Source organism: Choloepus didactylus, chromosome 3, assembly GCF_015220235.1.
Source record: "Choloepus didactylus isolate mChoDid1 chromosome 3, mChoDid1.pri, whole genome shotgun sequence".
Lineage (NCBI taxonomy): Eukaryota > Metazoa > Chordata > Mammalia > Pilosa > Megalonychidae > Choloepus > Choloepus didactylus.
Window position 1 is genome coordinate 129,613,574 of NC_051309.1, and position 24,973 is coordinate 129,638,546.

The following is a 24,973-nucleotide window of genomic DNA, read 5'->3' on the forward strand; positions in this document are numbered from 1 at the left end:
TAATAGTAATCTCTTTTCTAATTTTTATATTTTATATAAGTAAAAGTATGTTATATTGCACTAACAGAAGTTATAGCTTAATTAGTAAAAATATTATCAGTAGAGTTTTACAGTCATTCAAGGCTAAGTCTTATAACATTGTGGATACCCTCCTTTGATCTTGAACCAATCGTGGATCAAGACATTTTGCTTTATGAGTCATGGGTGTTCATGACACATCATTTAATGTAAAAATAGAATATGACTTAATTAAAGGTACTCTAAATCAAGATGGTATAAATTTTCTGTAACTCAAACAAGGGGGAGCTCTCTGATCGCATGTCCAGCTGTGTCTGGAAGAGTGGGGTCTCCAAGGCTTGGTAACGTATCAATTAATTTTTACATTGTAAACTTGTTCCTTTTACCTTAAGTGCTCCTTTGGTAAAAATGTGTTAAAGTTGAAAAAAAAAAAAAAATGAGCAAAGGAATTGGATACTTCTCCAAAGAAGTTATACAAATGGCTGATAAGCACATGAAAAGTAGCTTAACAATTTTAGTCATTAGTGAAATGTAAATCAAAACCATGAGATACCATTTCACACCCACTAGGACGACTATAATAAAAAAAGCAGGGGGAGGTATTATAGAAAATGTGGAAAATTAGAACCCTCCTACGATGCTGATGGGAATGTAAAATGGTGCAGCCACTATGGAAAATAGTTTGGCAGTTCCTCAAAAAGTTAAATATAGAATTACCGTATGGCCCAGCAATTCCACTCCTAGTCATATACAAAGAAGAATTGAAAACAGGGACTCAAACAGATGTTTGTGCTGAATGTCCACAGCAGCATTATTCACAATTGCCAAAAGGTTAAAACAACCCAAGGGTCCATCATCAGGTTAATGGATAAACAAAATGTGGTGTACATATAATACAACAGAATACTCTTCAGCCATAAAAATAAAAAAAAAATTAAAAAAAAAAAATGAAGTTCTGATACAAGCTACAACATGGATGAACCTTGAAGACATTATGCTGAATGAAATAAGCCAAACACAGAAGGAAAATATTGTCTGATTCTACTCATATGAAATACCTAAAAATAGGCAAATTCAAAGACAGAAAGCAGAGAGAGTTTACCAGGGACTAAGGAGAGGGGAGAAGGGAGAGTTATTGCTTAATGAGTACAGGGTTTCTGTTTGGGGTGATGAAAAAAATTTGGAAGTAGAGGGTGGTGAAGTAGCACAAAATTGTGAATGTAATTACTGAATTGTACACTTAAAAATGTTTAAAACAGAAGATTTTATATTATGTATATTTTACCACAATAAAAAAGAAAGAAAATAAATTACAGTCCAAATGTAGGGGTCCCACTACAAATTCTTCATGTTTGAAAATAGATGTCTGGTTTAGTTGCAATCCTTTGTGACCTTATCACCTTTTATCCTAGAGTCAGAAGCCTCTATCAAGGTTATTTTTTTCCCTGCAGCTTTACTAGCCCCTCCATCTGCCAGCGCCTTTGACAGTATGTGGCCTCTATTTGTGCTGACTCCTAGCGGTTTGGAAGCTTTTCTATTTCTGGTCTTTCCTCCTCTCTGCTGAAACGTCCTTTTAGGCACCTTGCCTTTAATTAAGTCTTTCTACAGTACCTTAACTGACTCTTGTATCCAGGTTTGCTTCCTCCTCATCCCTGCAAAGTCCTAAAAGAACGACTTCACTTATGTTATCTCTATACCAAACTTTACTTCTTAAAACGTCTTATTTCAGTCAAAACTGTAAGATGTGCCTTGTGTAGGCTCAGTTAAACCCTAGTATTTTCCCGCTCCTTAAAGGATAATTACCTGGGTGACTTCATTAAGACCTAACCAGTGTTTAGTCTTCAGCATTGTTCTTTCTTATCCTTTGATTCTGACTCTCTGCAGAAAGAGCTGGGTGTCTGTACTAAATTGGGACTCCCAAATTTTAAATTTAAATGTCTTTGGATATTTAGAAATTTAACAATTAGTCTCTAGTTCTAAAAATCTAGCCCTTTTTCATACACAAAATAATATCTTTTGCATTCACAAAACAACACTTGTTTGGCATGTTGGTTTTTCCCCTAATAGGGTGAATTCAACTTCATGAGCAAATATAATTAATTGAAACTTCCTGGTGATAAAGCTGATCTTTGTGATTACCTAAATTTAATTTATTCATAGCTGAGCCAAGATCAGATTTTCATGTGGGTGAAATTTATTGAGGGTCTGTTTCTTTTTTTAATTCTTTCAGGTTATTTAAGTTAAACACCTTTGGGATGCTTAAGTTCATTTCCTCTCTAATTTTATTAGGCCTGTGGAGGCAGTACTTTAAAACTAAGAAGCAAAATGTTTTCTGCTAGAAAACGAAGATGTTTTCAGTGCAAAATTGAATACAACCTTGGTGCTACATTGCTGCTTTAAAAGGGAATTTCTCTTAATTAATCATTTTTACATCCATCACAAGCTGTAACCACATTCATTATTCTGTCACTTTGTAAGTCTAATGGAACAAGAACAGCTGTTGTCTGGTCTCTAAATAACTGCAACAAGGTCTTTTAGAGTAATGTAGAGGCAATATCAGAACAGCATGCGTAAGGTACACAATGCAAAATTAATTGAAAAGTGGTGGTCTGAGACTTGGAGACACTCTTTTGCCATGTAAACATTTCTTTAGCAGCAAACATAATGGCAGTGCATTAAGCCAATAGTATTACTTCTTCTGGCCCCTAACAGAAATGTTAATTGAGCATCAATCATTAGCTTGTAATAAAGGGACTAAACTTGCAGGTCTGAATGTGTAGCCAGAAAAATTAAGTGGGAGACAAAAATGTTATAAAAAGACAAATCACTCCACCTTGACTACTTTAAATTACATTGACCTCATCACTGTACCTTTGAAACCTGTCCCTAATTGAGAGCAATTGATTTACCTTTCCAGCTTTCCTTTAAAGCCTGTCTGATCCCAAATTCAAATTGTTAAGAGCCCCTTGCCAAATTATTCTGCAATTGAGCTTTCCTTTGAGATTTTTAAATGATGACTAAGGCACAGCAAGGTAGAAAAACACTATTCAATGAATTTAAGTGTTAGAAATTGAACTGACATCTTTTTTCTTCCATTGGGGAAGGTGATAAAATTAATGGAAATATTTTTTAGCATAAAATATGAAAGATATTAGACACCAAAGTGGCCTGCAAAAGGGACCACATGAAAAAATTTCAGATTTCTCACCTACATCCAGAATAACATCAAGTTTCTGGAAATTAAGAATTTGTGAGGAAGATTTTTGGAAAGAGGTAGTGCTGTGCAGTGAGCATGAACTCCACCATCCCTGGTCACATCTGGAAAGTATGTAACCCATTTCCAAAGGCCAGTTAAAGACTACTAATTCCCAGGGGCCAGATGTGGCACTCTTTGCAGAAATGTTCGCCTGAGATCTTGACAAATGACTGGGGGATACACTGGCCTAATAAAATAAAATAAAATTGGTGGAGCCCAGCAGAAGTGTCTCTGAAGAACTCAGGAACTCACCTGTAAGGGAGTCATCTTTAAACCTATGCTATCTCATGAAAACATCAGTCAAGGAAGAATTTATGGTTGGACTGTTTTTCTACCTCCTTTATTACTTCTCATTCAAACTTGGTTTCTCTTTCATCCATAGCTTCTTAATGATTTAAAGCTAAATAGTCAAAGCTAACCCAATTTCTGAATAATGTTTCCCAGCCAGCGAGAATCATGCAAAATAAAAAGCAGCGATTTGACATGAAGAGCGAAGGTTTCCTCAGAGCTTGACCATAAATTGTCACCATTCATGAACTCCAGTAGACTGTGTCTTCCTTTATGTTTTGCTCCTATTTATGCTCGTGGTGAATAGGAATAAAGCCCAGGGAACTGGTCTGCAGTGCTGAATCCAAGCCAGGGGGCATTTTAGATACCAGCCTTTAAAATATGCATTCTGTTTGACCCAATAATTCCACCGACTTCTAAAAAATTTCCTAGGGATGTAATCAAAGATACAAACCAAAACATAGCAACAATGATGGCCAATCCAATGCTATTTACAACAATAAAATGTTCAAAACAACCTAATGACACACAGTAGAAAGTTGATTAGGTAAATTGTAATGATTAAGAAGATGATTACTATGTAGCCATTAAACTATATTTTAGAAGCATTTAATGACAACAAACATTTAATAAACCATGCAAATAACTGTAGACACAAAGAAGATTAAGATATGGTCCCTGTCCTTGGGGAACTCACAAGTTAGCAAGAGGAACCTTTAACAAGTCAAGCCAACTTCTTCTGATAGTTGCTACAAGATAGCAGAAGGTACAGTGACAATACAAAAGAGATAATGGTCATCTCAACCTGAGGAAGTCGTGGAAAGTAACACCTGAGCTATGCCTAAATGGTATGTATGGTACACAGAAGTTCAGAAAATGGATAAAGAGACAGGAGAGTATTCCAGGTGGAAGAAACAACATAAACAAATGCATAGAGATATTTGCTGAAGTGGAAAGAAAAGAAGGCAAGTGAGAAGACAGAGGATAGATAAAGATGATCTCTTGAAGCATTAAGGCTACAGACTCTAGAGCTGCCCTTCTAATATGATACAGATTATGGCTATTGAATACCTGAAAGGTGATTAGTCCAAATTAAGATGTGCTGTAAGTATGAGATATCACACCAGATTTCAAAGTCTTAATATTAAAAAAGGAATGCAATGCATCTCATTAATAATGTTTATGTTGATTACATATGGAAATATCAGTATGCAGGATATATTAGATTAAATTTAAAACATTAAAATGAAATTCTGTTTATTTTTATTTTTTGTAATGTGGCCACTAAAAATTTTTAAATACATATGTGGCCTACATTTGGAGGAAGACCAATTAGAAGGCTTTTAAAGAGTCCAGGAAAGAGGTAGTAAGGGATTGGACTATAGAAGTACAGATAGAGAAAGGGAAGAGGAGATGGATTTAAGAGTTGTAAAAGACTGTGTTGACAAAACCAGGAGATCAATTGAAGAAGAAATGAGGAGCTGATAAGAGACTAGGATACCCTCAGATTTTTTGCTTCATTTCCCTATGAATAGTAGTAACCTTAGGCAATATAAGGAATACAAAAGGAAAACCAGGTCTGAGTGTAAAGATGCATTTATTCAAATATTTACTGAGCATCTACCATGTGCTAGTTATTACAGTTATTGTTTAATTGTTTAGATGCCAGAGATTTAGCAATGATGAAACAAATGAGGTCCCTGAGCTTCTAGAGCTTAATCACACATAGTGTGACCATATAATGAATTCAGTTTAACTCTGTTTAAAGTGAGATGGCTATAGGATATTCTGGTAGAAATGTCAACTGGACACTTAGATATTCATGTATAAAATTTAGGAGAAAGATAAGGATTGTAGTAGAGACTTTGGTACCATTATGGTGAAATAAAAGAAGTAAATAAGTCCATCTAGGGACAACATGTAAAGGAAAAAAAACCCTGAGATTTATAAATACCAGCTATTTAAGGGGAAGGCAGAAAAAGAGGAATCAGCAAAGGAGATGGATGAAGAAGAACTACAAGAAAATAGTTTCAAAAAGGCAAGGAAGGAGGAAATTTTAAATGTGGTCACTGGTGTCAAATGGAGCAGCTGGATAAGATAAAGATTACTACGTGTCCACAGGATTAGGTAACTGGAAAGCCATTGCTCACCTTTGCCAAGCTAATGCCAGTGGAGACATAGGGTACAAAAGTAGATTAGAGAAAAGAGTTAAGAAAATACCTGTATATTGCTCCTTTCAAGAACTTGGTTGGGAAGGACAGTGGCTAGAAAAGACAAAAGGTCAAGGAAGAACTTAAGACAAGAGAGACATGAGTATGTCTTCAGGACTTAGAGAAGAAAACAATAGAGGAGATTAAAAACAGAGAAAAACAAAGGAATAAGTGGTGGAATAAAACACATAGCATCCTTTGAAATTTGCTCTATAGCTACTTGTTAAATTGTAATTTGAAAGCTATCACCTTTTGTATATATATGTTGTATTTCACAATAAGAAAATAACTGAAACTGTGGAACTGTAGCCTATAATAATCTTTGAAATTTGTTCTCTAACTACCTGTTAAATTGCACTTGGAAAGTTATGTCTTCTGTGTATATAAGTTATATTCTACAATAAAAAAATATTTTAAAAATCTCATGAGAGTTGAAAGCAGATGGGATGAAAAGCAATGGAAAATATATTAGTCTTAAATACAAAATGGAACACCTCAGCCTGACACAGCAGGTGTCAGGAGGAATTTAGAAAAGGCAGATGTGTACGTGGAAGGGTAGGCAGCAGAAAGATTAATGATAGCTATTAATTAATTAGAGAATGATTAACTAGGAGATTAAGGAGAGTGGAGATTGAGCAGGAGGCCTCGGCAGAGGGATGAAAGTTTAAAATAGTTGCTGAAGAGAACTGAGGAGCGAGCTGACAAAGAATAAAAATAATGGTCAGTGGTACTGATGATTCAGTTGAGATTGGGTACCATATGCTTATGTGGTTTTTCTCAATTATGTTGAGTAGTCCATTTGTGCAAGTAAAGTAATTAAGTGGCAAATTGACCCAAGGTCTGGGATTTACAGATCACTGAAAGCAGAAAGATAACTTGGGAATCTGACAGTGACGTTAAGATAGAAGTTAAAATTGTTAACCATAGAGTCTTGACTGGTAGAGCAAGAAGAGTAATCCGAAGAACATTGATAGAGGCAGAAAAAATGAGAAGGTCAAGAGACTGGAAGTCTAGATAAAGCAGGTGAGCTGCTGGAAGGATGCCATAAATGAGAAATAATGCTTCCCCAAAATAATGAAAATATATAAACATCAATAATAAATAGCTAGCATTTATGAAGCAATTATTATGTACCAGGCAGTGCTTTAAAGTGTTTTCTTTTAGCTCATTTAATCCTCACAAACAACAGTGTGACATAGTTCTATTATTATATATTTTTTTTCTTTTAGATAAGTAAATTAAAGTACTGAGGGTTTAAATAACTTGCTAAGATCCCAGATCCAGTGGGTGGTAAAGCCCACTTTCTTATGTCTGTGCAGGCCAGAGTCAAAGACATAGAGATATAGTTCACTTCCAAAGGAAAGAGGGCTGAAAGAAAATAAGTGGAAACCGGAAGGGTAGAGTTCAATGAGAGGAGTGCAATAAAATAAAGCAAAATCAGTGAAATAACATAAAAGTGAGCATGAAAGGCAGCCTTTTAAGTAGAGAAGTTATATGAAGGCAATATGCATCTGAAAGGTATGTAGGGAAATGGAGAAGGACTTTGCAGTAAAAACATACGATTGAAGGGAAATAGGAGGCAATTGTACGTGTCTGTATGAATCAGTTTTTTTATTGGCAGCCTCTCTGCGCATCTCCGCACATTTGTCAGCAGTACAGAATCCCCCAAAAAGACATAACCAATAGCACTTACTTAGCTGTTCATTGTGGTAGGGACAGCTCTAAGTCTAAGACATTGAAATATATTTATGAATTATGAACTCAACAGGATATATTTGTTTTAAAAAGGTATTCAAAAGGAGCAACCAGTGGCTGTTGGCGAACTGAATATTTTTCCATGGGAATAAAACACGAGTCTAGCCAGTTTTCCTTAAATTGTATTCCCATAGCACCTGCATTAAGATCACTAGGGCTGATTGCTTAAGGTGCGAGTACCAGGGCCCTCTCTAGATCTAGAAAATCAGAAGCCCTGAGTATAACGCCTGGTAAGTTGAACTTTTAAAAAGCTTCCTAGGTGATTTGTATATATGCTAAAATTTTTGAATTTTTGGTTACATGGAAGGATCAATTTAAAACAAAAGTAACAAACAAACAAAAAACCTGGTTGGTTAAAGTACAGAGGTGGGAGGGAGACTGTGCACTGTAAACCCTTTTGTACCTTTTGAATTCTGGCTCTTTTCATGAACAAAGCTTTAAAGAATGAGAACCATGCTTATACTTCCAACCCAAGAACCAAGCAGAACATCTGGCAAGATGATCAGAAAAATGTTTGTGAAATTGAACAGAGCTGCATGGTCCTGAATGGCCTAACTTAAAATAAATACTGTAACTAACGTCTTTTTACACCCCTATTCCCTTGTGCTCCCCACAGCCTTCTCAAAAGAAGCAGAATAATTACTCCATTCTCAACTGTGTGGCAACATGACACATATTTTGCTCCTTATTCTTGTTCATGGTGATGTACCCATTCCCTCTACATGGATCTTATTACGTCACATGGTTGGGACTAGAAAGTGTAGATAAAGCTTCCCATATCGTTCTCTCAGCTACATTTTTACAAATGGTATTTGTTTCCTCTCTTGTAAATACCAAGTGTATATGGCATTTGGCATTTACCTTTTGCCTATTAAAGAAAAAATTCACAGATATGTAACTTATACATATCTATGTCTATAAGGCTAGAAAGAATTTTTTTTCAGCTGTTAGCCAAGTAAAATTTATGCCTTTGGCAGAGTTTCTAGTTATTTGAGTTTTAAGCAGCTAATTAGTCTTTGGGGGAGGGAAATAACTAGTTAACCATACCATGCTTATAGCAAAAAATTGCCATAGAAATGTAATTGTGACTCCTTTTCACATTATCCTTCTCATTGGAATCCTTTGTATAATGAAGGTAATTTAATTTGAGCCATTCCATTCTTTTTTCTTTTCTTTTTTTTACTGAAGAATATAAAACCTCTGTTCTGAAGGATTCTTAAAATTATAAAGTTATCCTCTTTAAGGGAAGGTTTAATATCTGCTTTCCCAGAACTGCTTACCTTTTCAGGCTCTTTCTTTGTTTCTTCCCATGCCATGCAGAAATTGCTGTCAGGTGAGGAATTGCCAAGAGGTGAAGTGACAGCATAAATGTCCTAGGTCAGAACTAGGATACAAAAGAGTACTGTCTGGAAAGCAAGCTAACATTTTGGCCCAAACATTCCAGTTATGTATCTGTCCTTACTAGTCCTGTTGCTTGTTGTGCCTACTGCTATAACTACAAATAATAGAGAAAACTTGAAGAGGTTACATGTTCAGCAAAATATATGCAATATTCCACGTCTGACAAGACCATTAGGATTCATTGAAAAACAGTATAAAAAGAAATTGAAGTGTTTTATATCCTAGTGAATTATATTCCCTTTATGGTTTCATATTTATTTAGGATCACAAAACAGAACCCCAGTCTTGAGTCCCAAATCCAAAAGTATCATGAGGTGACATGCATTATAAAAAAACAATCACTTTGAAATAGTTCTTTGCTTATACTGAACTTTTTGTCAAATTAAAGTAAGTATACAAAAATAGAATTGAAACCTGGGAAAAGTTCCATGCTTGGAGGCTAAGTAGCTTTTCTTTGACAGAAGTAAATTCAACACCTTAGACATAGCACCTTAATTCTTGCAAATAAGGTTGCATTTCAGCAAAAGTCATTAACTAGCTCATACCTCATTTTGGGGTTGCTTCTGTCTTTAGCAGAGAGAGGCACTTTTCATTTTCTATCATCATGCAGTTAGAAAGTGACACTCTGCTTTTATTGTCACAGAATAAAATGTTTTCTGAGGTTGAAAAGTGAATTTAAAGAGAAGTCAAATATATTAGTACCATGAAGTCACACAGTATATCTATAAGTTTTCCATTTTCTGTCCAATGCTGTTATTATCCAGGTGAAATACAGACACGCATTTATTGATAAATCTTTCATAAAAATAAAGCAAGAAGTTTAAACTAGTGGATAACTATGTTAAAAATGTGTGTGTGTGTGTACACTGTGTTAAAACTTTTCTTTTAAGAAAAAACCTACTTGAAATATCATTTTGCTATTATTAAACTACACCAAAAATATGGCATATAAAACAAATGAAGAATGACTCTCTCTAAAAGACATTTGAAAAGACCTTCCAAATTTATGTCTGAATTTCAAAAGTTTCTTGATTGCCCACTGTTTTGCTAAATTTTGAAGGAGAAATGGGAGGTTAAAAAGAGTCACTGAATTAAAACTACTTTGGAAAATAATCAGAAAGTTAATTAAAGGTCTCATTTGTCAGAAATACCCAAAATGGCAATTCTGTCTTATCAGTTCCATGATGGCATCATTCTGCTGGTAGAATTTAAATTCACCCTCAAAGTATTTTCTTTGTGAAATTTCTGTGATTTAATACATGTTCTGGCAGAGTGAATAGGAACATAATTAAATATTCCTGATTACAGCTGAAGCTTTTCATGGCGTTTTAGTTTCCGGACTGCTAAGATAAATGCCATGCAATAGGCTTGCTTAACAGTGGGAATCTACTGGCTTGCAGTTTTGTGGCTAGGAGAAGACCAAAATCAAGGTGTCATCAAGGAGTTGCTTTCTTCCAGAAGACTGTGGCATTCTGGGGCTGATTGCCGGTGACCCTTGGTCCTTAATCTTTCTGTCATATGTCAACATGCATGGCAGCCTCTCCTGGCTTCTCTGGGTTCTGTTGACTTCCACCTTCTACCCATGGCTTTCTCTCTGTCTCTAAATTTCGTTCTGCTTAGAAGTACTTCAGTAACAGAAATAAGACTAATCCTGATTCAGTTGGCCAACACCTTCACTGAAGTAACCTCACCAAAGGATCCTATTTACAAAGGGTTCACAACCACAAGAATGAATTAAGATTAAGAATATGTTTTCTGGGGTACATAGCTCTAAGCTACCATAGTCCACCTTCTGGACCCCTAAAAGACATGTCCTTTCACATGCAAAATACATTCATTTCATCACAACATCCAAAGAGCCTTAAATCATTTCAGTAACAATGCCAAGTTCAAAGTCTCATCAAAATTGCTTATGGATGTGGTCTGTCCTGGGGCACCATTCCCCTCTGTCTGTACACATGTGAAGCATAGAGAGCAAGTTATCTGCTTCCGATATACAATGGAAGGACAAGCATAGGATAAATATTTCTATTCCCATAGGGAGAAATTGGAAGGAAAACAGGGGTCATAGGTCCCAAACAATTCTGAAACCCAGAAGTGCATACTCCATCAGATTTCAAGATCTGGGAGTCGTCAATGTATTGATGTTTTATCCTCGGACCTGATGAAGTGGCTGCCCCACCCCTTCTAAGTGCTCGTGCAGTGAACATGCTCTCTTCAACCACTGGGGTGAAGACTCCACCCTCTTCAGCACTGGGGTTGGAGCCAGCCTCTCCGACAACTCCGGGGCACAGTCCCCACCATCTCCAAGCCTTGAGGTAGCAGCACTCTCCCTGAAGAATGGGGCACAAGGTCCACCTCCTCCAAGGCAAATGGCTGCCCCTCCAAACACAGGGGTGAACCTGCACTTTACACACACTTGGGTAGGCCTGCTCTTTTGGCCCAAGGCGATCTCTTTGGTCCAGACTTTGGCTTCCATGGTTCTGCCCTTGAAGTTGTTCTTCCTTCAATTCATCTAATCTCTGTCCTTTTCAGTCCAGGCTGGCAGTGTTTCTGCTCATACAAATTGCACAAAAACCTTGTCACTCTGAATGCAGTTCAAAGGGGTCCAAGCCATCAGAGAGAAGGTCTATCCACACATCCTTGCTAAGTAACTGCAGCTCCAGACCTGACTTCACTGAAATGACTGACTGGATTCATGTTCATCCACACCCTCTTTAGCAAAGGGACGTTTAGTTAAACCCTTACCTGGAGCCCTGTCCTCTGGAACTCACTTTCCAGAAGCTCGGGGAGGTCCCTGATAGAGCTGCTTCTGGCCCTAGTATCAAAGCACACTATCCGGATAGGCTCAGAATTTTCCAAACCATCAATTTCTGGTTTCTTTGTGCCCAGGACCTCACTTCTCAGCTTGTCTCTTTCCTCTTGCTTTTTTCTTAATTTGTGAAGAGAAACCAGGCTGTACCTTCCACATAGTGTTTGGAAATCTCCTCAGCTAAATATCCAAGTTCATCACTTTCAAGTTCTCCCTACCAGCTGAAATCAGAACTCAATTTCACCAAGTTCTCTGCCACTTTAAACAAAGATAACCTCTCTACCAATTTCTAGTAACACATCCTTCAGAAGTACCTTCAGCGTCCATATTTCAACCAACAGTCTCTTCAAAGCAATCTAGGCTTTTTCTGTCAAGTGCTTCACAATTCTTTCAGCCTCTAGCTATTACCCAATTCCAAAAACTGTTTCCATATTTTAAGCGCTTATAATAGCAGCACCCCACTTTCCAGGACCAAAAACTGTTATCAAGGTGATGCTTTCTTCTGGAAGACTGTGGCTTTCTAGGGCTGACTGCCAGTGGTCCTTGGTCCTCAGCTTTTCTGTCCTATGGCAATGCCCATGGCAGCCTCTCCTGGCTTCTCTAAGTTCCCTTCACTCCCACATTCTTCCCACGGCTTTCTCTCCATGTGTCTGAATTTCATTCTGCTTTTAAAGGACTCTTGTAATAGGATTAAGACCCATCCTGATTCAGTTGGGCCACACCTTTACTGAAGCAGCCTCATCAAAAGATCCTGCTTACAATGGGTTCATACCCACAAGAATGAATTAAGATTAGAACATGTTTTTCTGGTCCATATAGCTCCCAGCCACCGCACATGGGAAAGCCTTACAGGATTTGTTCCACACAATATAAGAAATCACTATTTCTTCTTATTCATAGCTGTAAATAATTGTTGTTTTTATGATTCATTGTAACAAATTTTATTATAACCTTGGCTCTCATTTTTGCCACATTACCTGAATGAATTTTGTTGAATATTTCTTTCAGCTTTTTGGTGAATGAAATTTTTATATCATTATTATAATAATTATTATAGCCATTATTGCTGTTCATTCACTTGACATATATTTTAGGAAAATGCTGTTATCATATGAATTATTTTTATGATTCTTTTTTGCAGCCTTATAAATGCTACAGTGGTTTCCTTTGCCAATTGAAAATCTCATGCAGAAGAATTCTTTCCATTTGTCAAGATCTAACCAACAAAAACTGTTTGCATTAACTTAAAGCAGTAGCTGAAAAACTGCCCAATTTAATCAAACTTACAGAATTCAAGTTTATTTTTACTATAAAACTTTCCCCACATTTGCTCTAATATTTTCAATGCATGGATTCAATCTAGGTCAGCTGCTTCCATAGGAAGAGCTGATTTTCGTCTACCGAGGCATTGAAGACTTTTCTTAAAAGAGGTATTTGATGTTGGGAATGGTAGATCCAATGAATATGAAAAGGGTTTGAAAGTATTATCAATGGAATATGCTTAATAGCTATTTTTGTAACATTCAGGCACTAGCCTGTTCATTATGGCCTCTAATAAATGCAAATCAGAGAACATTCAATTACCGTTGACAATGCTGATGTGTTGATTATTTTTACCTCTTAATTTGAAGTACTGCATAACAGGCTGAATTAAGTAAATTGCAAAGACAAAATCTCAACCTTCTGGAATCCTGCTGCCTCAAATGATGAATAGTCCACATATCATGAAGCCATTATGTGCTGGCATCTAGAATATGTTACTCAGCATCGGTCTAGTTGCACCAGCATCAGTATATGGCAACGATTAGATGTTGGACTCATTTTTTTGTTATGAAATATACCAAAAATCCAGAAGAAAATGTTCTATAGGTCTTGCTAATAACACATTCTCCAGAATGCATCAATACAGTGAGAGTACTTGGAATATGTCTGAAATCCAAAAGTAGATTAGAAATTGAAACCCTATGCAAAGACAATTTAAGAAAAAAACTAACGTTGTTATGATTGCTCTGCCCCCTAGTGTTAAAGCAACTTGTGTTTACAATGCAGTATGTTGTCTTTGCCTTTTTCAGATCAGCATTTTCATGACCCATTTGTCCAACTATGGGAATGATCGACTGGGATTATACACATTTGTTAATCTAGCCAACTTTGTGCAGAGCTGGACCAATCTGCGACTTCAGACTCTGCCTCCACTGCAGCTGGCTCACAAGTATTTTGAGCTCTTCCCTGAGCAGAAAGACCCTCTCTGGCAGGTAAGACTGGCTCAATAATTGGCAGGATAAATTAATCCCACAAGCATATCTTGTAGTTCTGTGAAGTAGCCCAAATCTGAAAAGTGAAGGCAGCTGAAAAATAAATAAATAAATAAAAGAAACCTGTACATTTTGGAGATGTTTATTAGATTTGAGAAACTACTGCATAATGAATTGTAGTCTTACATTATTGCTGTATATTGAGCCAGATTCTCTGTTCCCATGCCCACTAGGAATTATGGAATTCTGAAAGCTCAGTTAGAGAATCAGTGGATGAAATGTTTTCAGTCAGGAGCGAAACATCTATTTGCAGATCGTATCAGGCTGAAAGAGTAGAAGACAGTAAGCAGGAAGTGTGCTAGGCAAGCAGCCGGCTTGAGTACATCGCCACATCTCTAATACCTAAACCACCTTAGAGGGAAGGGTGAGAAGAGTTGAGAAGTGACATCGCTTTCTGAACCACAGGAAACCACAGAGCCACAGAGTGTGGACAGTTTTTAAAAGCATCAATTGGGAATAAATTTGTACATGCATGAGAGTGTTTTGTAGCAAAATGATTAAACTTCTGATAAGAAAAAACATCACATAAATTTGGCATATTCAAGATGTTCTAGGGTTACCCCCAGATTTCAAAGTATAGTCTCTTATGTGTCCTAGAAGTTCAGAAACACCTTGAATTTAAATTGCCTACTCAGTGATCTGAAGAAAGTAATAATCTTAGCAAATATTTGATACTGCTTACTATGTGTCATACTGGGCATTTTGCATATGTAGATTCATTTAACCCTCACAACTATAATTATTTGGTAGGTACAGTTATCCTGTCCCCACTTTACAGATGAAGAAACTGAGGCACAGAAAGGCTGAGCCACTTGAGCAAGGTCACACAGCTAGTGTGTGGTAAAATTGAGAAATCAGTTCCAGGTCATTTGGCTACAGAAACTGCTCGTAGTCACTGGAGAGTCACTGATGGAGCTGATGTTAAAATAATAACAATCGTCAAAAGTAGAACTGAGTAAATTTCACAGATTGAAGGTGTAGTAATTTCTGAGCTCTATATTCGGTTCTTTCAGCTTTGAACTGTGAGCTGCTTACCTCCAGAACACAAACAGATAAGCCCAAAAAAGGGATATAACTGCACATGTTAGTAGGTTAAAGTCACTGGTTGTGATATTATGACCGCATATTACTTTTCAACTGTTATACTAAGCACTTTTTATCTTAACCACTATGAAACACCATGAAATGTTAGCCACTAAAAAATATGAAATTTTCCTGCTAATTTAACACCATATTTTTAACAGAAATCATTATTATTTTAGGTGACAGGTTTAAAACCAATATTTTTTCCCCTGGACAGCTCCCAGAAAGAACATCCTCACTTTATTTTTAACATCTGTTGCTTATTTAAAATAAGCAGAAGGTTTATTTAAATACATATATCTACAGTATTACTTGAATAAAAATAGAAAGTGGTCCCTTTTTCCCATTCCTCAAATGCTAGTAAAGGGTTCTGTAATTCTTCAGTCTTTTCTATGAAATATACACTTCACAGTTAAAGAGTGTTCTTAGATACATCTTGCACAAAGGGTTTTAGTTTAAGTATTGTAGATCAAAAGCAGAATCCCTAAGGTAGTAATTCACCCTCATTTCACCCTTTTGCTAAAATAGTCTGTGAAGTTACATTTTTAGATATACATTTACAGACCTTTGAAAGTTGCTGAACAAAATTGGCTCTCTCTTTAAATAGTATTATTATGGCCAGATCCATATCCCTTTGAATCACAGCAGGAAAGCTCAAAGTTACCTAGAAAAAAAATCTGACACCTTAGATTTCAGTTATTTACTGAATGCTGAGAGTGTATCTTCTTTTAGTTTTAGATTAGCAGAAAACAGTCTCTAACCAGCAAGCTCACTATTAAAAAAAAAAAAAAAAAAAAAAAAAGGCAATTACAACATAGAACTCACAGTGTAGCAGAAAAAATATTAAACTCTCAGTGGTAAGCTGTTTCCCCATAGTGGAAATTCCTGCCAAACCCAACTCCTCAGTACATTCTCAACTTCAGGATGTAAAGGAATTATTTGAAAGCTTCCGTGATGTCACATCAAGTCTTTCCTTTAAAAAAAAGAAAAAAAAAGTAGCCACATAGCCTTGTTTCCTGGGATATCTTTTAAGGGCATAAGTTGATAATCTTTAGCATAAAATAGACACAAAAACTACATCTCTATATTCTTCTCCCATTTAGAATCCTTGTGATGACAAACGCCACAGAGACATTTGGTCTAAAGAAAAAACCTGTGATCGCTTGCCAAAATTCTTGGTAATAGGACCCCAGAAAACCGGTGAGAATATTTTATGTTATGATTAACAAAACAGTATAAAAATCCTAATGACTAGACAAGTTCTTGTCACAGTGAACTCTTATACGTCCTATAAATGCTGATGAACAAATAACACAGTTTATTCTCTGATATAATCTTTGTTTAGCTCAATATATTTAAAAGTTTGTCAAAGTGTTTTTTTAAAAGTGAAAAGGATGAAAATATGTCACACAGTTTGAATATCAACAGTAAATTTGGTGGCAAATGTTATTGTTTAAAATGGTCTTAACTGAAAACTGTTATTAACATTTCCAAAATCAAAACTAATCTATGTTTAGAGAATGGCTGACAGGATTTTGTCAAAAGTCAAGAGGGACACATACACGTACCTATAACACTTTATGATAAATCCCATCCAGAAAAATAGCCTCTTAGGTTGCCATTTTCCTGGTGCAGTTTATTTCAAAACTACTTCTTGCAGAGATGACTGTTTTTCTCAAAATCTCAAACATGACTGATGAAGAGAATTCCTGGACATAAATAAAACTTTGTGCTAAGAAAGGTGTTTATCCATACCCAGGAAAAATCTTTTGTACCTTTTTTTAAATTGTTGTGCAAGTTTTTTTTCTCTGTAAATTTCTTGTTTCTATAAGAATCAGTATTAAAATGAAGCCCAATGGAAGCTTTAAAATGCCAGACATTCATGCCATATGCTACATGATAAATCATTGGAGCCCTTGGATTCTGGCTTCACAGAAAACAGCCATTTGAACCATATCCCTCTCCAAGGGGAATACATTCCCTCTCCTCATCTCTCTAGAAATAACTGGAGACAAGTCTATGCAATATACACAGTATGCAATTTACTCATTTTCATTTATCCCCTTTGAATACGTCAATCTGAAAGCAATACTAAATATGACAAATACTTTTCTTGTCCTTTTTTTTTAAAGTCAAGAGGCAACTGGAAGAACATTTAAATTAAAGTCTTTTCAGCAAACTCCCACTGCCATCGTGTAGTCTTGCCATTACTGATCACATCTGCTCTCTGAAATTTAGAATGTTCCAAATATCACGTTTGCTTCAGACAGCCCTGCAGGGTATGCTTCTCCTCGTGTTGTGCAGACGATTTCTAATATCATGGTTAGATGGCAGAATTATTACTTGTCATCTTCACCTCAACTGGGTTTCCAAATATTTATGTTACAATTTATATATAACATTGACTTTTGGAAGGGCATTTTTAATCTCCTTTCTGTAGAGATTGATTTTTGCACAGCTTTATTTAAGCAATAAAACTCAACAATTCTAAGGGTACAAAGTTTGGTGAATCTTGGAAATCATACAGTCATGTAGCACCACAATCAAGACATAGAACAATTCTGTCACCCTAAAAAGTTTCTCCACGCTTCTTTGCAGTCAACCCCTTATCCCCATCTTCAGCCACAGGCAACCACTGCTTTCTGTCACTATAGTTTTGACTTTGAAAATTTCATATACATGGAATCAGTCTTTCATTTGTTTCTTTTGTTTAGCATAATGCTTTTGAGATTTATCCATGCTGTTGTACTTATCAATACTTTATGATTTTTTAATTAGATAAAAGTATCTCCTATAAGTTCCTGTAAGTTTTGTTCATTTTAAATACTAGTAGATGTAATTCTAGCTTATTTGATCAGTAAACGTGTATAGGTTTAGGAAGAATATCTCCAAAATTGAATGCTTTTTTTTTTTTGCACTTAACACTGATAACTCAGAAGTTACAGCTGTTTTTCTTTTGAGCTAACAGTATTAAATTAATACACAAATAGAGGACTTATAGCTTAAAATTTTCAGAAAAATAGACTCAGAACACAGAAAGAGAAAACACAGAGATATAAAACTCACTAGTTTATATATGAGTTGGTTTTCTATCCTTACCCCACTTTATTTTTTTAATCAGGGTTGTTTGTGTTTTTGGTAAAGAGGCTATTTTAGAATCATTTTATCTTTTAGAAGTTTTTGAATACCAAAGAACGCACCTACTCCTTGGCAGAGTCCAGGAACCTCTTTTTTTCAAGTGCACCTCTCAAATGTATAACCTTGTCTAAACTAAAACGTCCCCATCATGGCCACTGTAGTGCCAAGCTATCTTCAGTATAAAACACTGTTTTAGTTTCCTTGGCTGCCCAAAGTAAATACCATTCAGTGGGTTGGCTTAAACAATGAAAATTTATTTCTTCACAGTTAGAGACCAGAAAAATGTCCAGATCAAGGCATCATCAGGATGATACTTTCTTCCCGAAGACTGGCCAGTGGGGATCCTGGGATCCTCTGCCATATGGCAAGGCACATAGTGTCACCTGCTGGTCTCTCCCTTTGCTTTTGGGTTTTATTGCTTCCATGGCTGTGTTCATTCTGTTTATAAAGGACTCCAGTTACAGGATTAAGACCTATCCTGAATGAGGTGCATCACACCTTAACTTTAAGTAACCTCATCAAAAGTTCCTACTTATAATGGGTTTATATCCACAGGAATGAATTAGATTTAAGAGCATGTTCTTCTGGGGGTATGTACAGCTTCAAACTACCACAAAAACCCTTTTTTTAAAAAAAAGAAAGCATATAGGAATCCATTTTAAATTAGCATTAGCTCTTTTTTTTTGTTTGTTTAAAAACAGGTAATCTCATTTCCAATGACCCTGTTGCTTGCAATATAAACAGCTATTGTCCCTTATATTTCTTCCCTTGAGGTGAGAAGGCCTTTATTTTTTGTACTGATTGTCATTAAAATGGCAATTGGGGACACTTTTATAATTTTTTATTCCATGCTTTTGGAATTGCTGTAATTGTAAAGCCATTATTTTATTTTGTCTTTTATTTTTATCCTGATCCAGAGTGCTTTCAGAATGTTCAGTTAATTTAACAAGTTCCTCTAAAGGAGCGGCTTCCCGCTCAAGTTTAGGTCTAAGTCCACGGATGAATAATGAGGACAGCATCCTTCAAAGCCATCAGTAAATGATGAAAGACCTGAATGAGCACCAGAGGTCTGAGACAATCGCTCCTAGCAATCCCAGACGGATTCATCCTTTTTGTTTACAAGACTGGATTATTGACCAGTCAGTCTTTTGAGGAAAAGCCTTTGGTATGGCATTTAATAAGTCCTTAGCAATTTGGCAGGCCTTTTGGGGAGCATCCCTACTGCTAACATTTGTAGGGTCCCTTATATCTTCTTCTGGTTTCTCTCATGTAGCCACGTCAGTCCACTTTTTTGCTTCACCCAGACTCAAAGCCATATGTGTAAATTGTAAATAGTCAGGCAATCTTGGATCATAAGCTCCAATTTGAATTCCAAATTACTCATAAAATTTGGATCCATTTTAGCATTGGGAAATTCTTTAACAGTAGCCCTGAGCTCTGCTCTTAACCAGAGGCTAAAAGTTACCAAGCTTGGCATTCTGGCAGTCTCAGAAAATCTGGTCTTATAGGGCATTTGCCAAATTTTAGTAGTAAGGCAAAGAAGGAGCACAAAGGGGAGCAGAAGGGTTGGAGAACCAGAAAGGTCAGCATTGTCCAGTCTAGTCTTTTTAGTCAGAGGGTTATCAAGGCTAGATTTTAATTTAGCTTAAGCTCTCTGTAAAGAGTGCTTTAAAGAAGCAGTTTTGGAATCAGATACTCTTTTGGCTGATAGGACATATCAACTAAGGAATGAATTGCCTTGTTTCTCAGGGATCCTAGATCCCGTCTTTTCCAGGGCACCAGTAAGGTGCAGGACGTAGTCCATGGAAAGGGTTCCTACAGCTCCAAGCTGTCCTTAGTTACATATGTGCTGAGGTACCTAAATGTTATATATATGCTTGCCTCCTTAAAGCAAGGAGAGCCTAGAATGTCAAACTCCCAAAGTCCTGACACATAGCAAGAGCACCTAGTTCAAGGGACATAGATAAAGATCTCAGAGAGCGCAACACAATTTGTGGAGCCCGAGATCCAAGAGGAGCTCACCGGTGAACTCCGCAAGCTGGAGAACTGAGTGGTGACCCCAAAGATCTCTTATGGGTGTCTTCACCTGGTCAGCCTTCATTTACAGAGTTCAACAGCAGCAAACTTCAGACCCCATCCTCGTTGGCAAACTCTCAAATTAAAAGAATTTAAGAATTTAGAAAAGAAGGACCATTTATTTATCAAAAGGATTCAATGTGCAAATTGGGGAGTGTTCTGAGACAAAAGCACTCCATTTTTCCCTGAGAATGAGGCAGCTTAAATAGTAAATACAATGAGATTACACAAAGAAAAATATGGTTAGTTAAACAAAAACAATAAGAAAAACAAGTCTTTTAAGTGAAGGAATGCTAACTAACAAAACTTAATTTACCCCCAACAAAAGATCTAGTTTCAAGGAAATCAAGACCCAGTTTTAAAGAATGTCATAGCATCCTAGTAGTTGTGCAAGCTCAGAAAGTCTCAGATAACTTGTCTTAGGCGTGTGTGGGTGATTTTGAGATGTGCAGACAAGTTAGCTTTTACTTTAGTTTTGCATAGATAAGTTGGCCTTTGCTTTAGATACGTATGGACAAGTTGCCTCCAGGCTTTTGCCAATTCATTTTACACATGAGAATTAAATAGCTTGTTCAAAAACCATTCAAAAACAATTTTTTGACCACTGATAAATTACATTACACCTTTTACTGACCTTGCAAAGCAATTAGATCATATCTACTTTTTCTGTATGTCTAATTAATGCTGGTCATGACAGGCTAGCAAGCAACATAATTTAGTACAATTCTTAAAAATGAAATTCAGAAAAGAATGTTTTCAGCTGATCTAAGAAATAAATTAATCTCTATTTTCTTTTTTTCACATTATAGTGGACATACTTCCTTTCTCCATAAAGATTTCTTCTTTTTAGTTTCTAAAAAATGCCTTACTGAATTATATCTCAATAAAACTGTTATTTAAAAAAATTCCTTGCTAATATTCAGATACAAAGGATGGGAGCCAGTTAGTGCTTTCACATGTGTTATCTTACATGGATCTTCATAAAACCCTGATAGCTAAGTATTTTCTTCCCCATTGCATGGATAAGAAGACTTGGGTTAAATATATTTTGTTCAAGTTCACACTGCTGGTATATACCAGAAATAAAACTCCTGACCTTAGGAATTTTTTTTAATTCAGTTTTATTGAGATATATTCACATACCATACAATCATCCGTGGTGTACAATCAATTGTTCACAGTACCATCATATAGTTGTGCATTCATCACCCCAATCTATTTTTTTGAGCATTTTCCTTATACCAGAAAGAATCCGAGTAAGAATAAAAAGTAAAGGTAAAAAAAAAAAGAACACCCAAATCATTCCCCCATCCAACCCTATTTTTCATTCAGTTTTTGTCCCCATTTTTCTACTCATGCATCCATACACTGGATAAAGGGAGTGTGATCCACAAGGCTTTCACAATCTTGCTGTCACCCCTTGTAAGCTACATAGTTATACAATCATCTTCAAGAGTCAAGGCTACTGGGTTGGAGTTTGATAGTTTCAAGTATTTACTTCTAGCTATTCCAATACATTAAAACCTAAAAAGGATTATCTATACAGTGCATAAGAATGCCCACCAGAGTGATATCTCGACTCCATTTGAAATCTCTCAGCCACTGAAGCTTTATTTCGTTTCATTTCACATCCCCCTTTTGGTCAACAAGATGTTCTCAATCCCATGATACCAGGTCCAGATTCATGCCTGGGAGCCACATCCTGTGTTGTCAGGGAGATTTACACCCCTGGGGGTCAATGACCTTAGGAATTTACCTGACTCCAAAGGCCATGCTCTTTCTACTTTACTGTGGATTCCAAGTAATGGAGTTTTTCTGGGTTTTTTTTTTCCCCAATAAGTTTCAAATTTTGTTCCACAAAATTTGGTTCTCAAAATGTGGTCCCCAGACAAGCAGCATCAGTAGCACCTGGGAACTTGTGAAAAATGCAGATTCTTGGGCCCCTCCACAGACCTGCTGAATCAGAAACTCTGGCTGCAGTGGAACAATCCCTCCAGGTGAAGCTGATGTATGCTCATGTTTGAGACCCTCTCTTTTAAGGCACCTTTTTACTTTATGTATTGCAGATTACTGTATTTCATTCCCTGGAGTTACTGTGATTGTTGATAAGGCATTCATTGTTTGGCTAAGATATAATCTAGGAACACTGCCTCTTTTCCATTCATTTGCAGAACAGTGTTCCTGTTCACAGTTATTTTAACAATCTTCTGTTCTATAGGTGCTAGAGAAAGCTTGTCAGAGAGATAAGAAAACTAAAATTTTGTATAGATGGCAACATGACATTATTAAGCAATGTTAGAACAGTAATTTCTGCAAGGGAGAGAAGTATAGTATTATAAAGCCATGTCTGATTACCATTGCTAACTGTTGACCTGGAATACAATTAACAAGTCCTGCTCCATCATATTAGATAATAGTGTAAATCACATTAGAGTAGAGAAGTGGAAACTGAAGAGTATCTTTCTCCCTTAGGAGTATGAGATACGTAGACTAGAAATTTTTTTTTATCTTACAATCTCATAAACACAGACACACTTACAAGCTTGTTTTAAGTCTCTGGCAAAGTGAATTCAGAATGTAGCAGTCTGACTAAGCTCCATTCTTAAGTTCATAATTCAGGCTGTAAAGCAGTAATTTTACAGCATATGACATTGTTGACTTGAAGAAAACCACACTCTTGCTCCCCAGTGGTCACAAATCTATACAAGTACCTGTGATGTGCCATTCCCTTTCCAATAAAATGCATGTTTTAAGTTATGTCTCTAAGAAAGACACCTTTTTTTTTTTGCAAATTTAGCAATATAAACAATTTTGACACTGCTTTCGTAAGTATGTAAGCATGTTCAAATGGAAGCAAACTTGTATTGTTCAAATCTTAAATTGTGTCTTGGGTTTAATAAGCTTTCATGGACCTCAGGAGGAACTTTACAGGGGAACTCAATCAATTTTGGTAATGTCATATCTTATATTAAATAATGACATATTTCATTTATATATAGTGCTTTATTAATATGGAAGTATTTTCAGGTACATTATGTCTTTCCATCCTAAGGGAAACTTTATGAAATAAGCAAGGCAGATGATTTTCTATTAAGGAAACTGAGACAAGGAGAAGCTAAGAGCCAGTCATAGAGCAAATCAGTGATTGACCTGGGATCAAAACCCAGTTTCCCAATCCCTTCAACAGACCTCTTATCCTCACACCACACTATCTCCATTTTTTAGAATTTGCTGCTTTTAAAATGTTAAATAGCTAATCAATTTAATTTGAAGAGTACTTACAATGTATCTGTTTGGATCATTGGGATATTTATTTTATTAATAACTTTGAGATACTAATACTAGTAAGCTGTGCTTTCATTTAATTAATCTCTAAACCTCTGTTGTCTTTTCAGGTACTACTGCTTTGTATTTGTTCCTGGTTATGCATCCTTCCATCCTTAGTAACTCCCCCAGCCCAAAAACCTTTGAGGAGGTACAGTTCTTTAATAGAAATAACTACCACAGGGGGATTGATTGGTAAGATGGGTTATTAGTATAAATCTAAAAGTATATGTATGTGCACAGTATAAATTTAGCACTATTATTTATAAACATGTTTGTAGCCGCAAAGAAAAATTGCCTTCTTGATTTGAGAGATTGATTGAATAACACAAAGGAGCACAGAAATTATTCATAACATTCTCTTCCCAGTTTATGAAAGAACTTGTCACCTCAAGAGGCCCACATACAATTTCAGTTGGCATTAATTACCTTGGATAGTAATTACTGATATGAAGTCAGAGAAATACGGTATTACCCAGGCATTTCATTCTTCTCTACTTTTAAGAAAATGCTTTCACACCTTTATCTTCTTGTACACTATGCATAAATGATTCTATAGGCCACATACATATTTTCTATTCTGTTTTGGCATGAAGGTTAAAAAAAACTAAAAGTATATGTATATTTCGTGATTATTGAATACTAAAAAACAACAATCAACAATATAAGAAATTTAATTTTGGGCCTTTGAGTTAAAATTAGAAATATGCCAACCATCTAAGGAAAATTGCTATCCTAAAATTTAGAGTACAAATGTCAAATATACATATAATAAAGTATATTGTAGAAATAGGCGGTGCAAAGTAACAGTTTGATTATAAAATGCATCTAGAGGTCTTGCTGGTAAGGTATAATGTTGGCCAGAGAGTTGTATGAGTGGAATTGTTATAATAACTATAGAGCATGAATATTAACATTTTGCATGCATTATAGGATAAAGAGTTGTATATATGAAGCTCTATTATCAAACTGCATGATCTTAACTTTATGTGTCCATCCCCTCAAGAGTTGTTTTGAGTATTTCCAAAAGATAAAGAAATGGACTGAGTATAATCTGAGCACCTACTAGGATTTAAATATATTCTAATGGTTATATTTTTCACTGCCAATTTTCCAGTATAATGCTTGCTATTGATTAATTGAATGGTATTAAATCACAGCTATGAGAATCGAGAAACCATCAGTCACTTCAGCAACTATTTGAACACTGACTCTAATGTATATGCTGCTATATAGTAGAATAAAATGATGTTAACATCAGGACTAAAAGGAGTCCTGCTTTGGAGGTATAAGGGAA

The 24,973-nt window shown here is 36.0% G+C and overlaps 1 protein-coding gene across 4 annotated transcripts in view; it reads left to right on the forward strand.

Moving 5' to 3' along the window:
- NDST3 (N-deacetylase and N-sulfotransferase 3) overlaps window positions 1–24,973 on the forward strand; it is a 188,478-nt gene that overhangs the window by 138,332 nt on the left and 25,173 nt on the right. For all 4 annotated transcript variants that reach the window (XM_037830545.1, XM_037830546.1, XM_037830547.1 and 1 more), the window contains 3 exons: window positions 13,813–13,995; window positions 16,242–16,338; window positions 23,748–23,871. In XM_037830545.1, coding sequence (XP_037686473.1) covers window positions 13,813–13,995; window positions 16,242–16,338; window positions 23,748–23,871 — 404 coding nt within the window. The remainder of the gene's footprint in view (window positions 1–13,812; window positions 13,996–16,241; window positions 16,339–23,747; window positions 23,872–24,973) is intronic.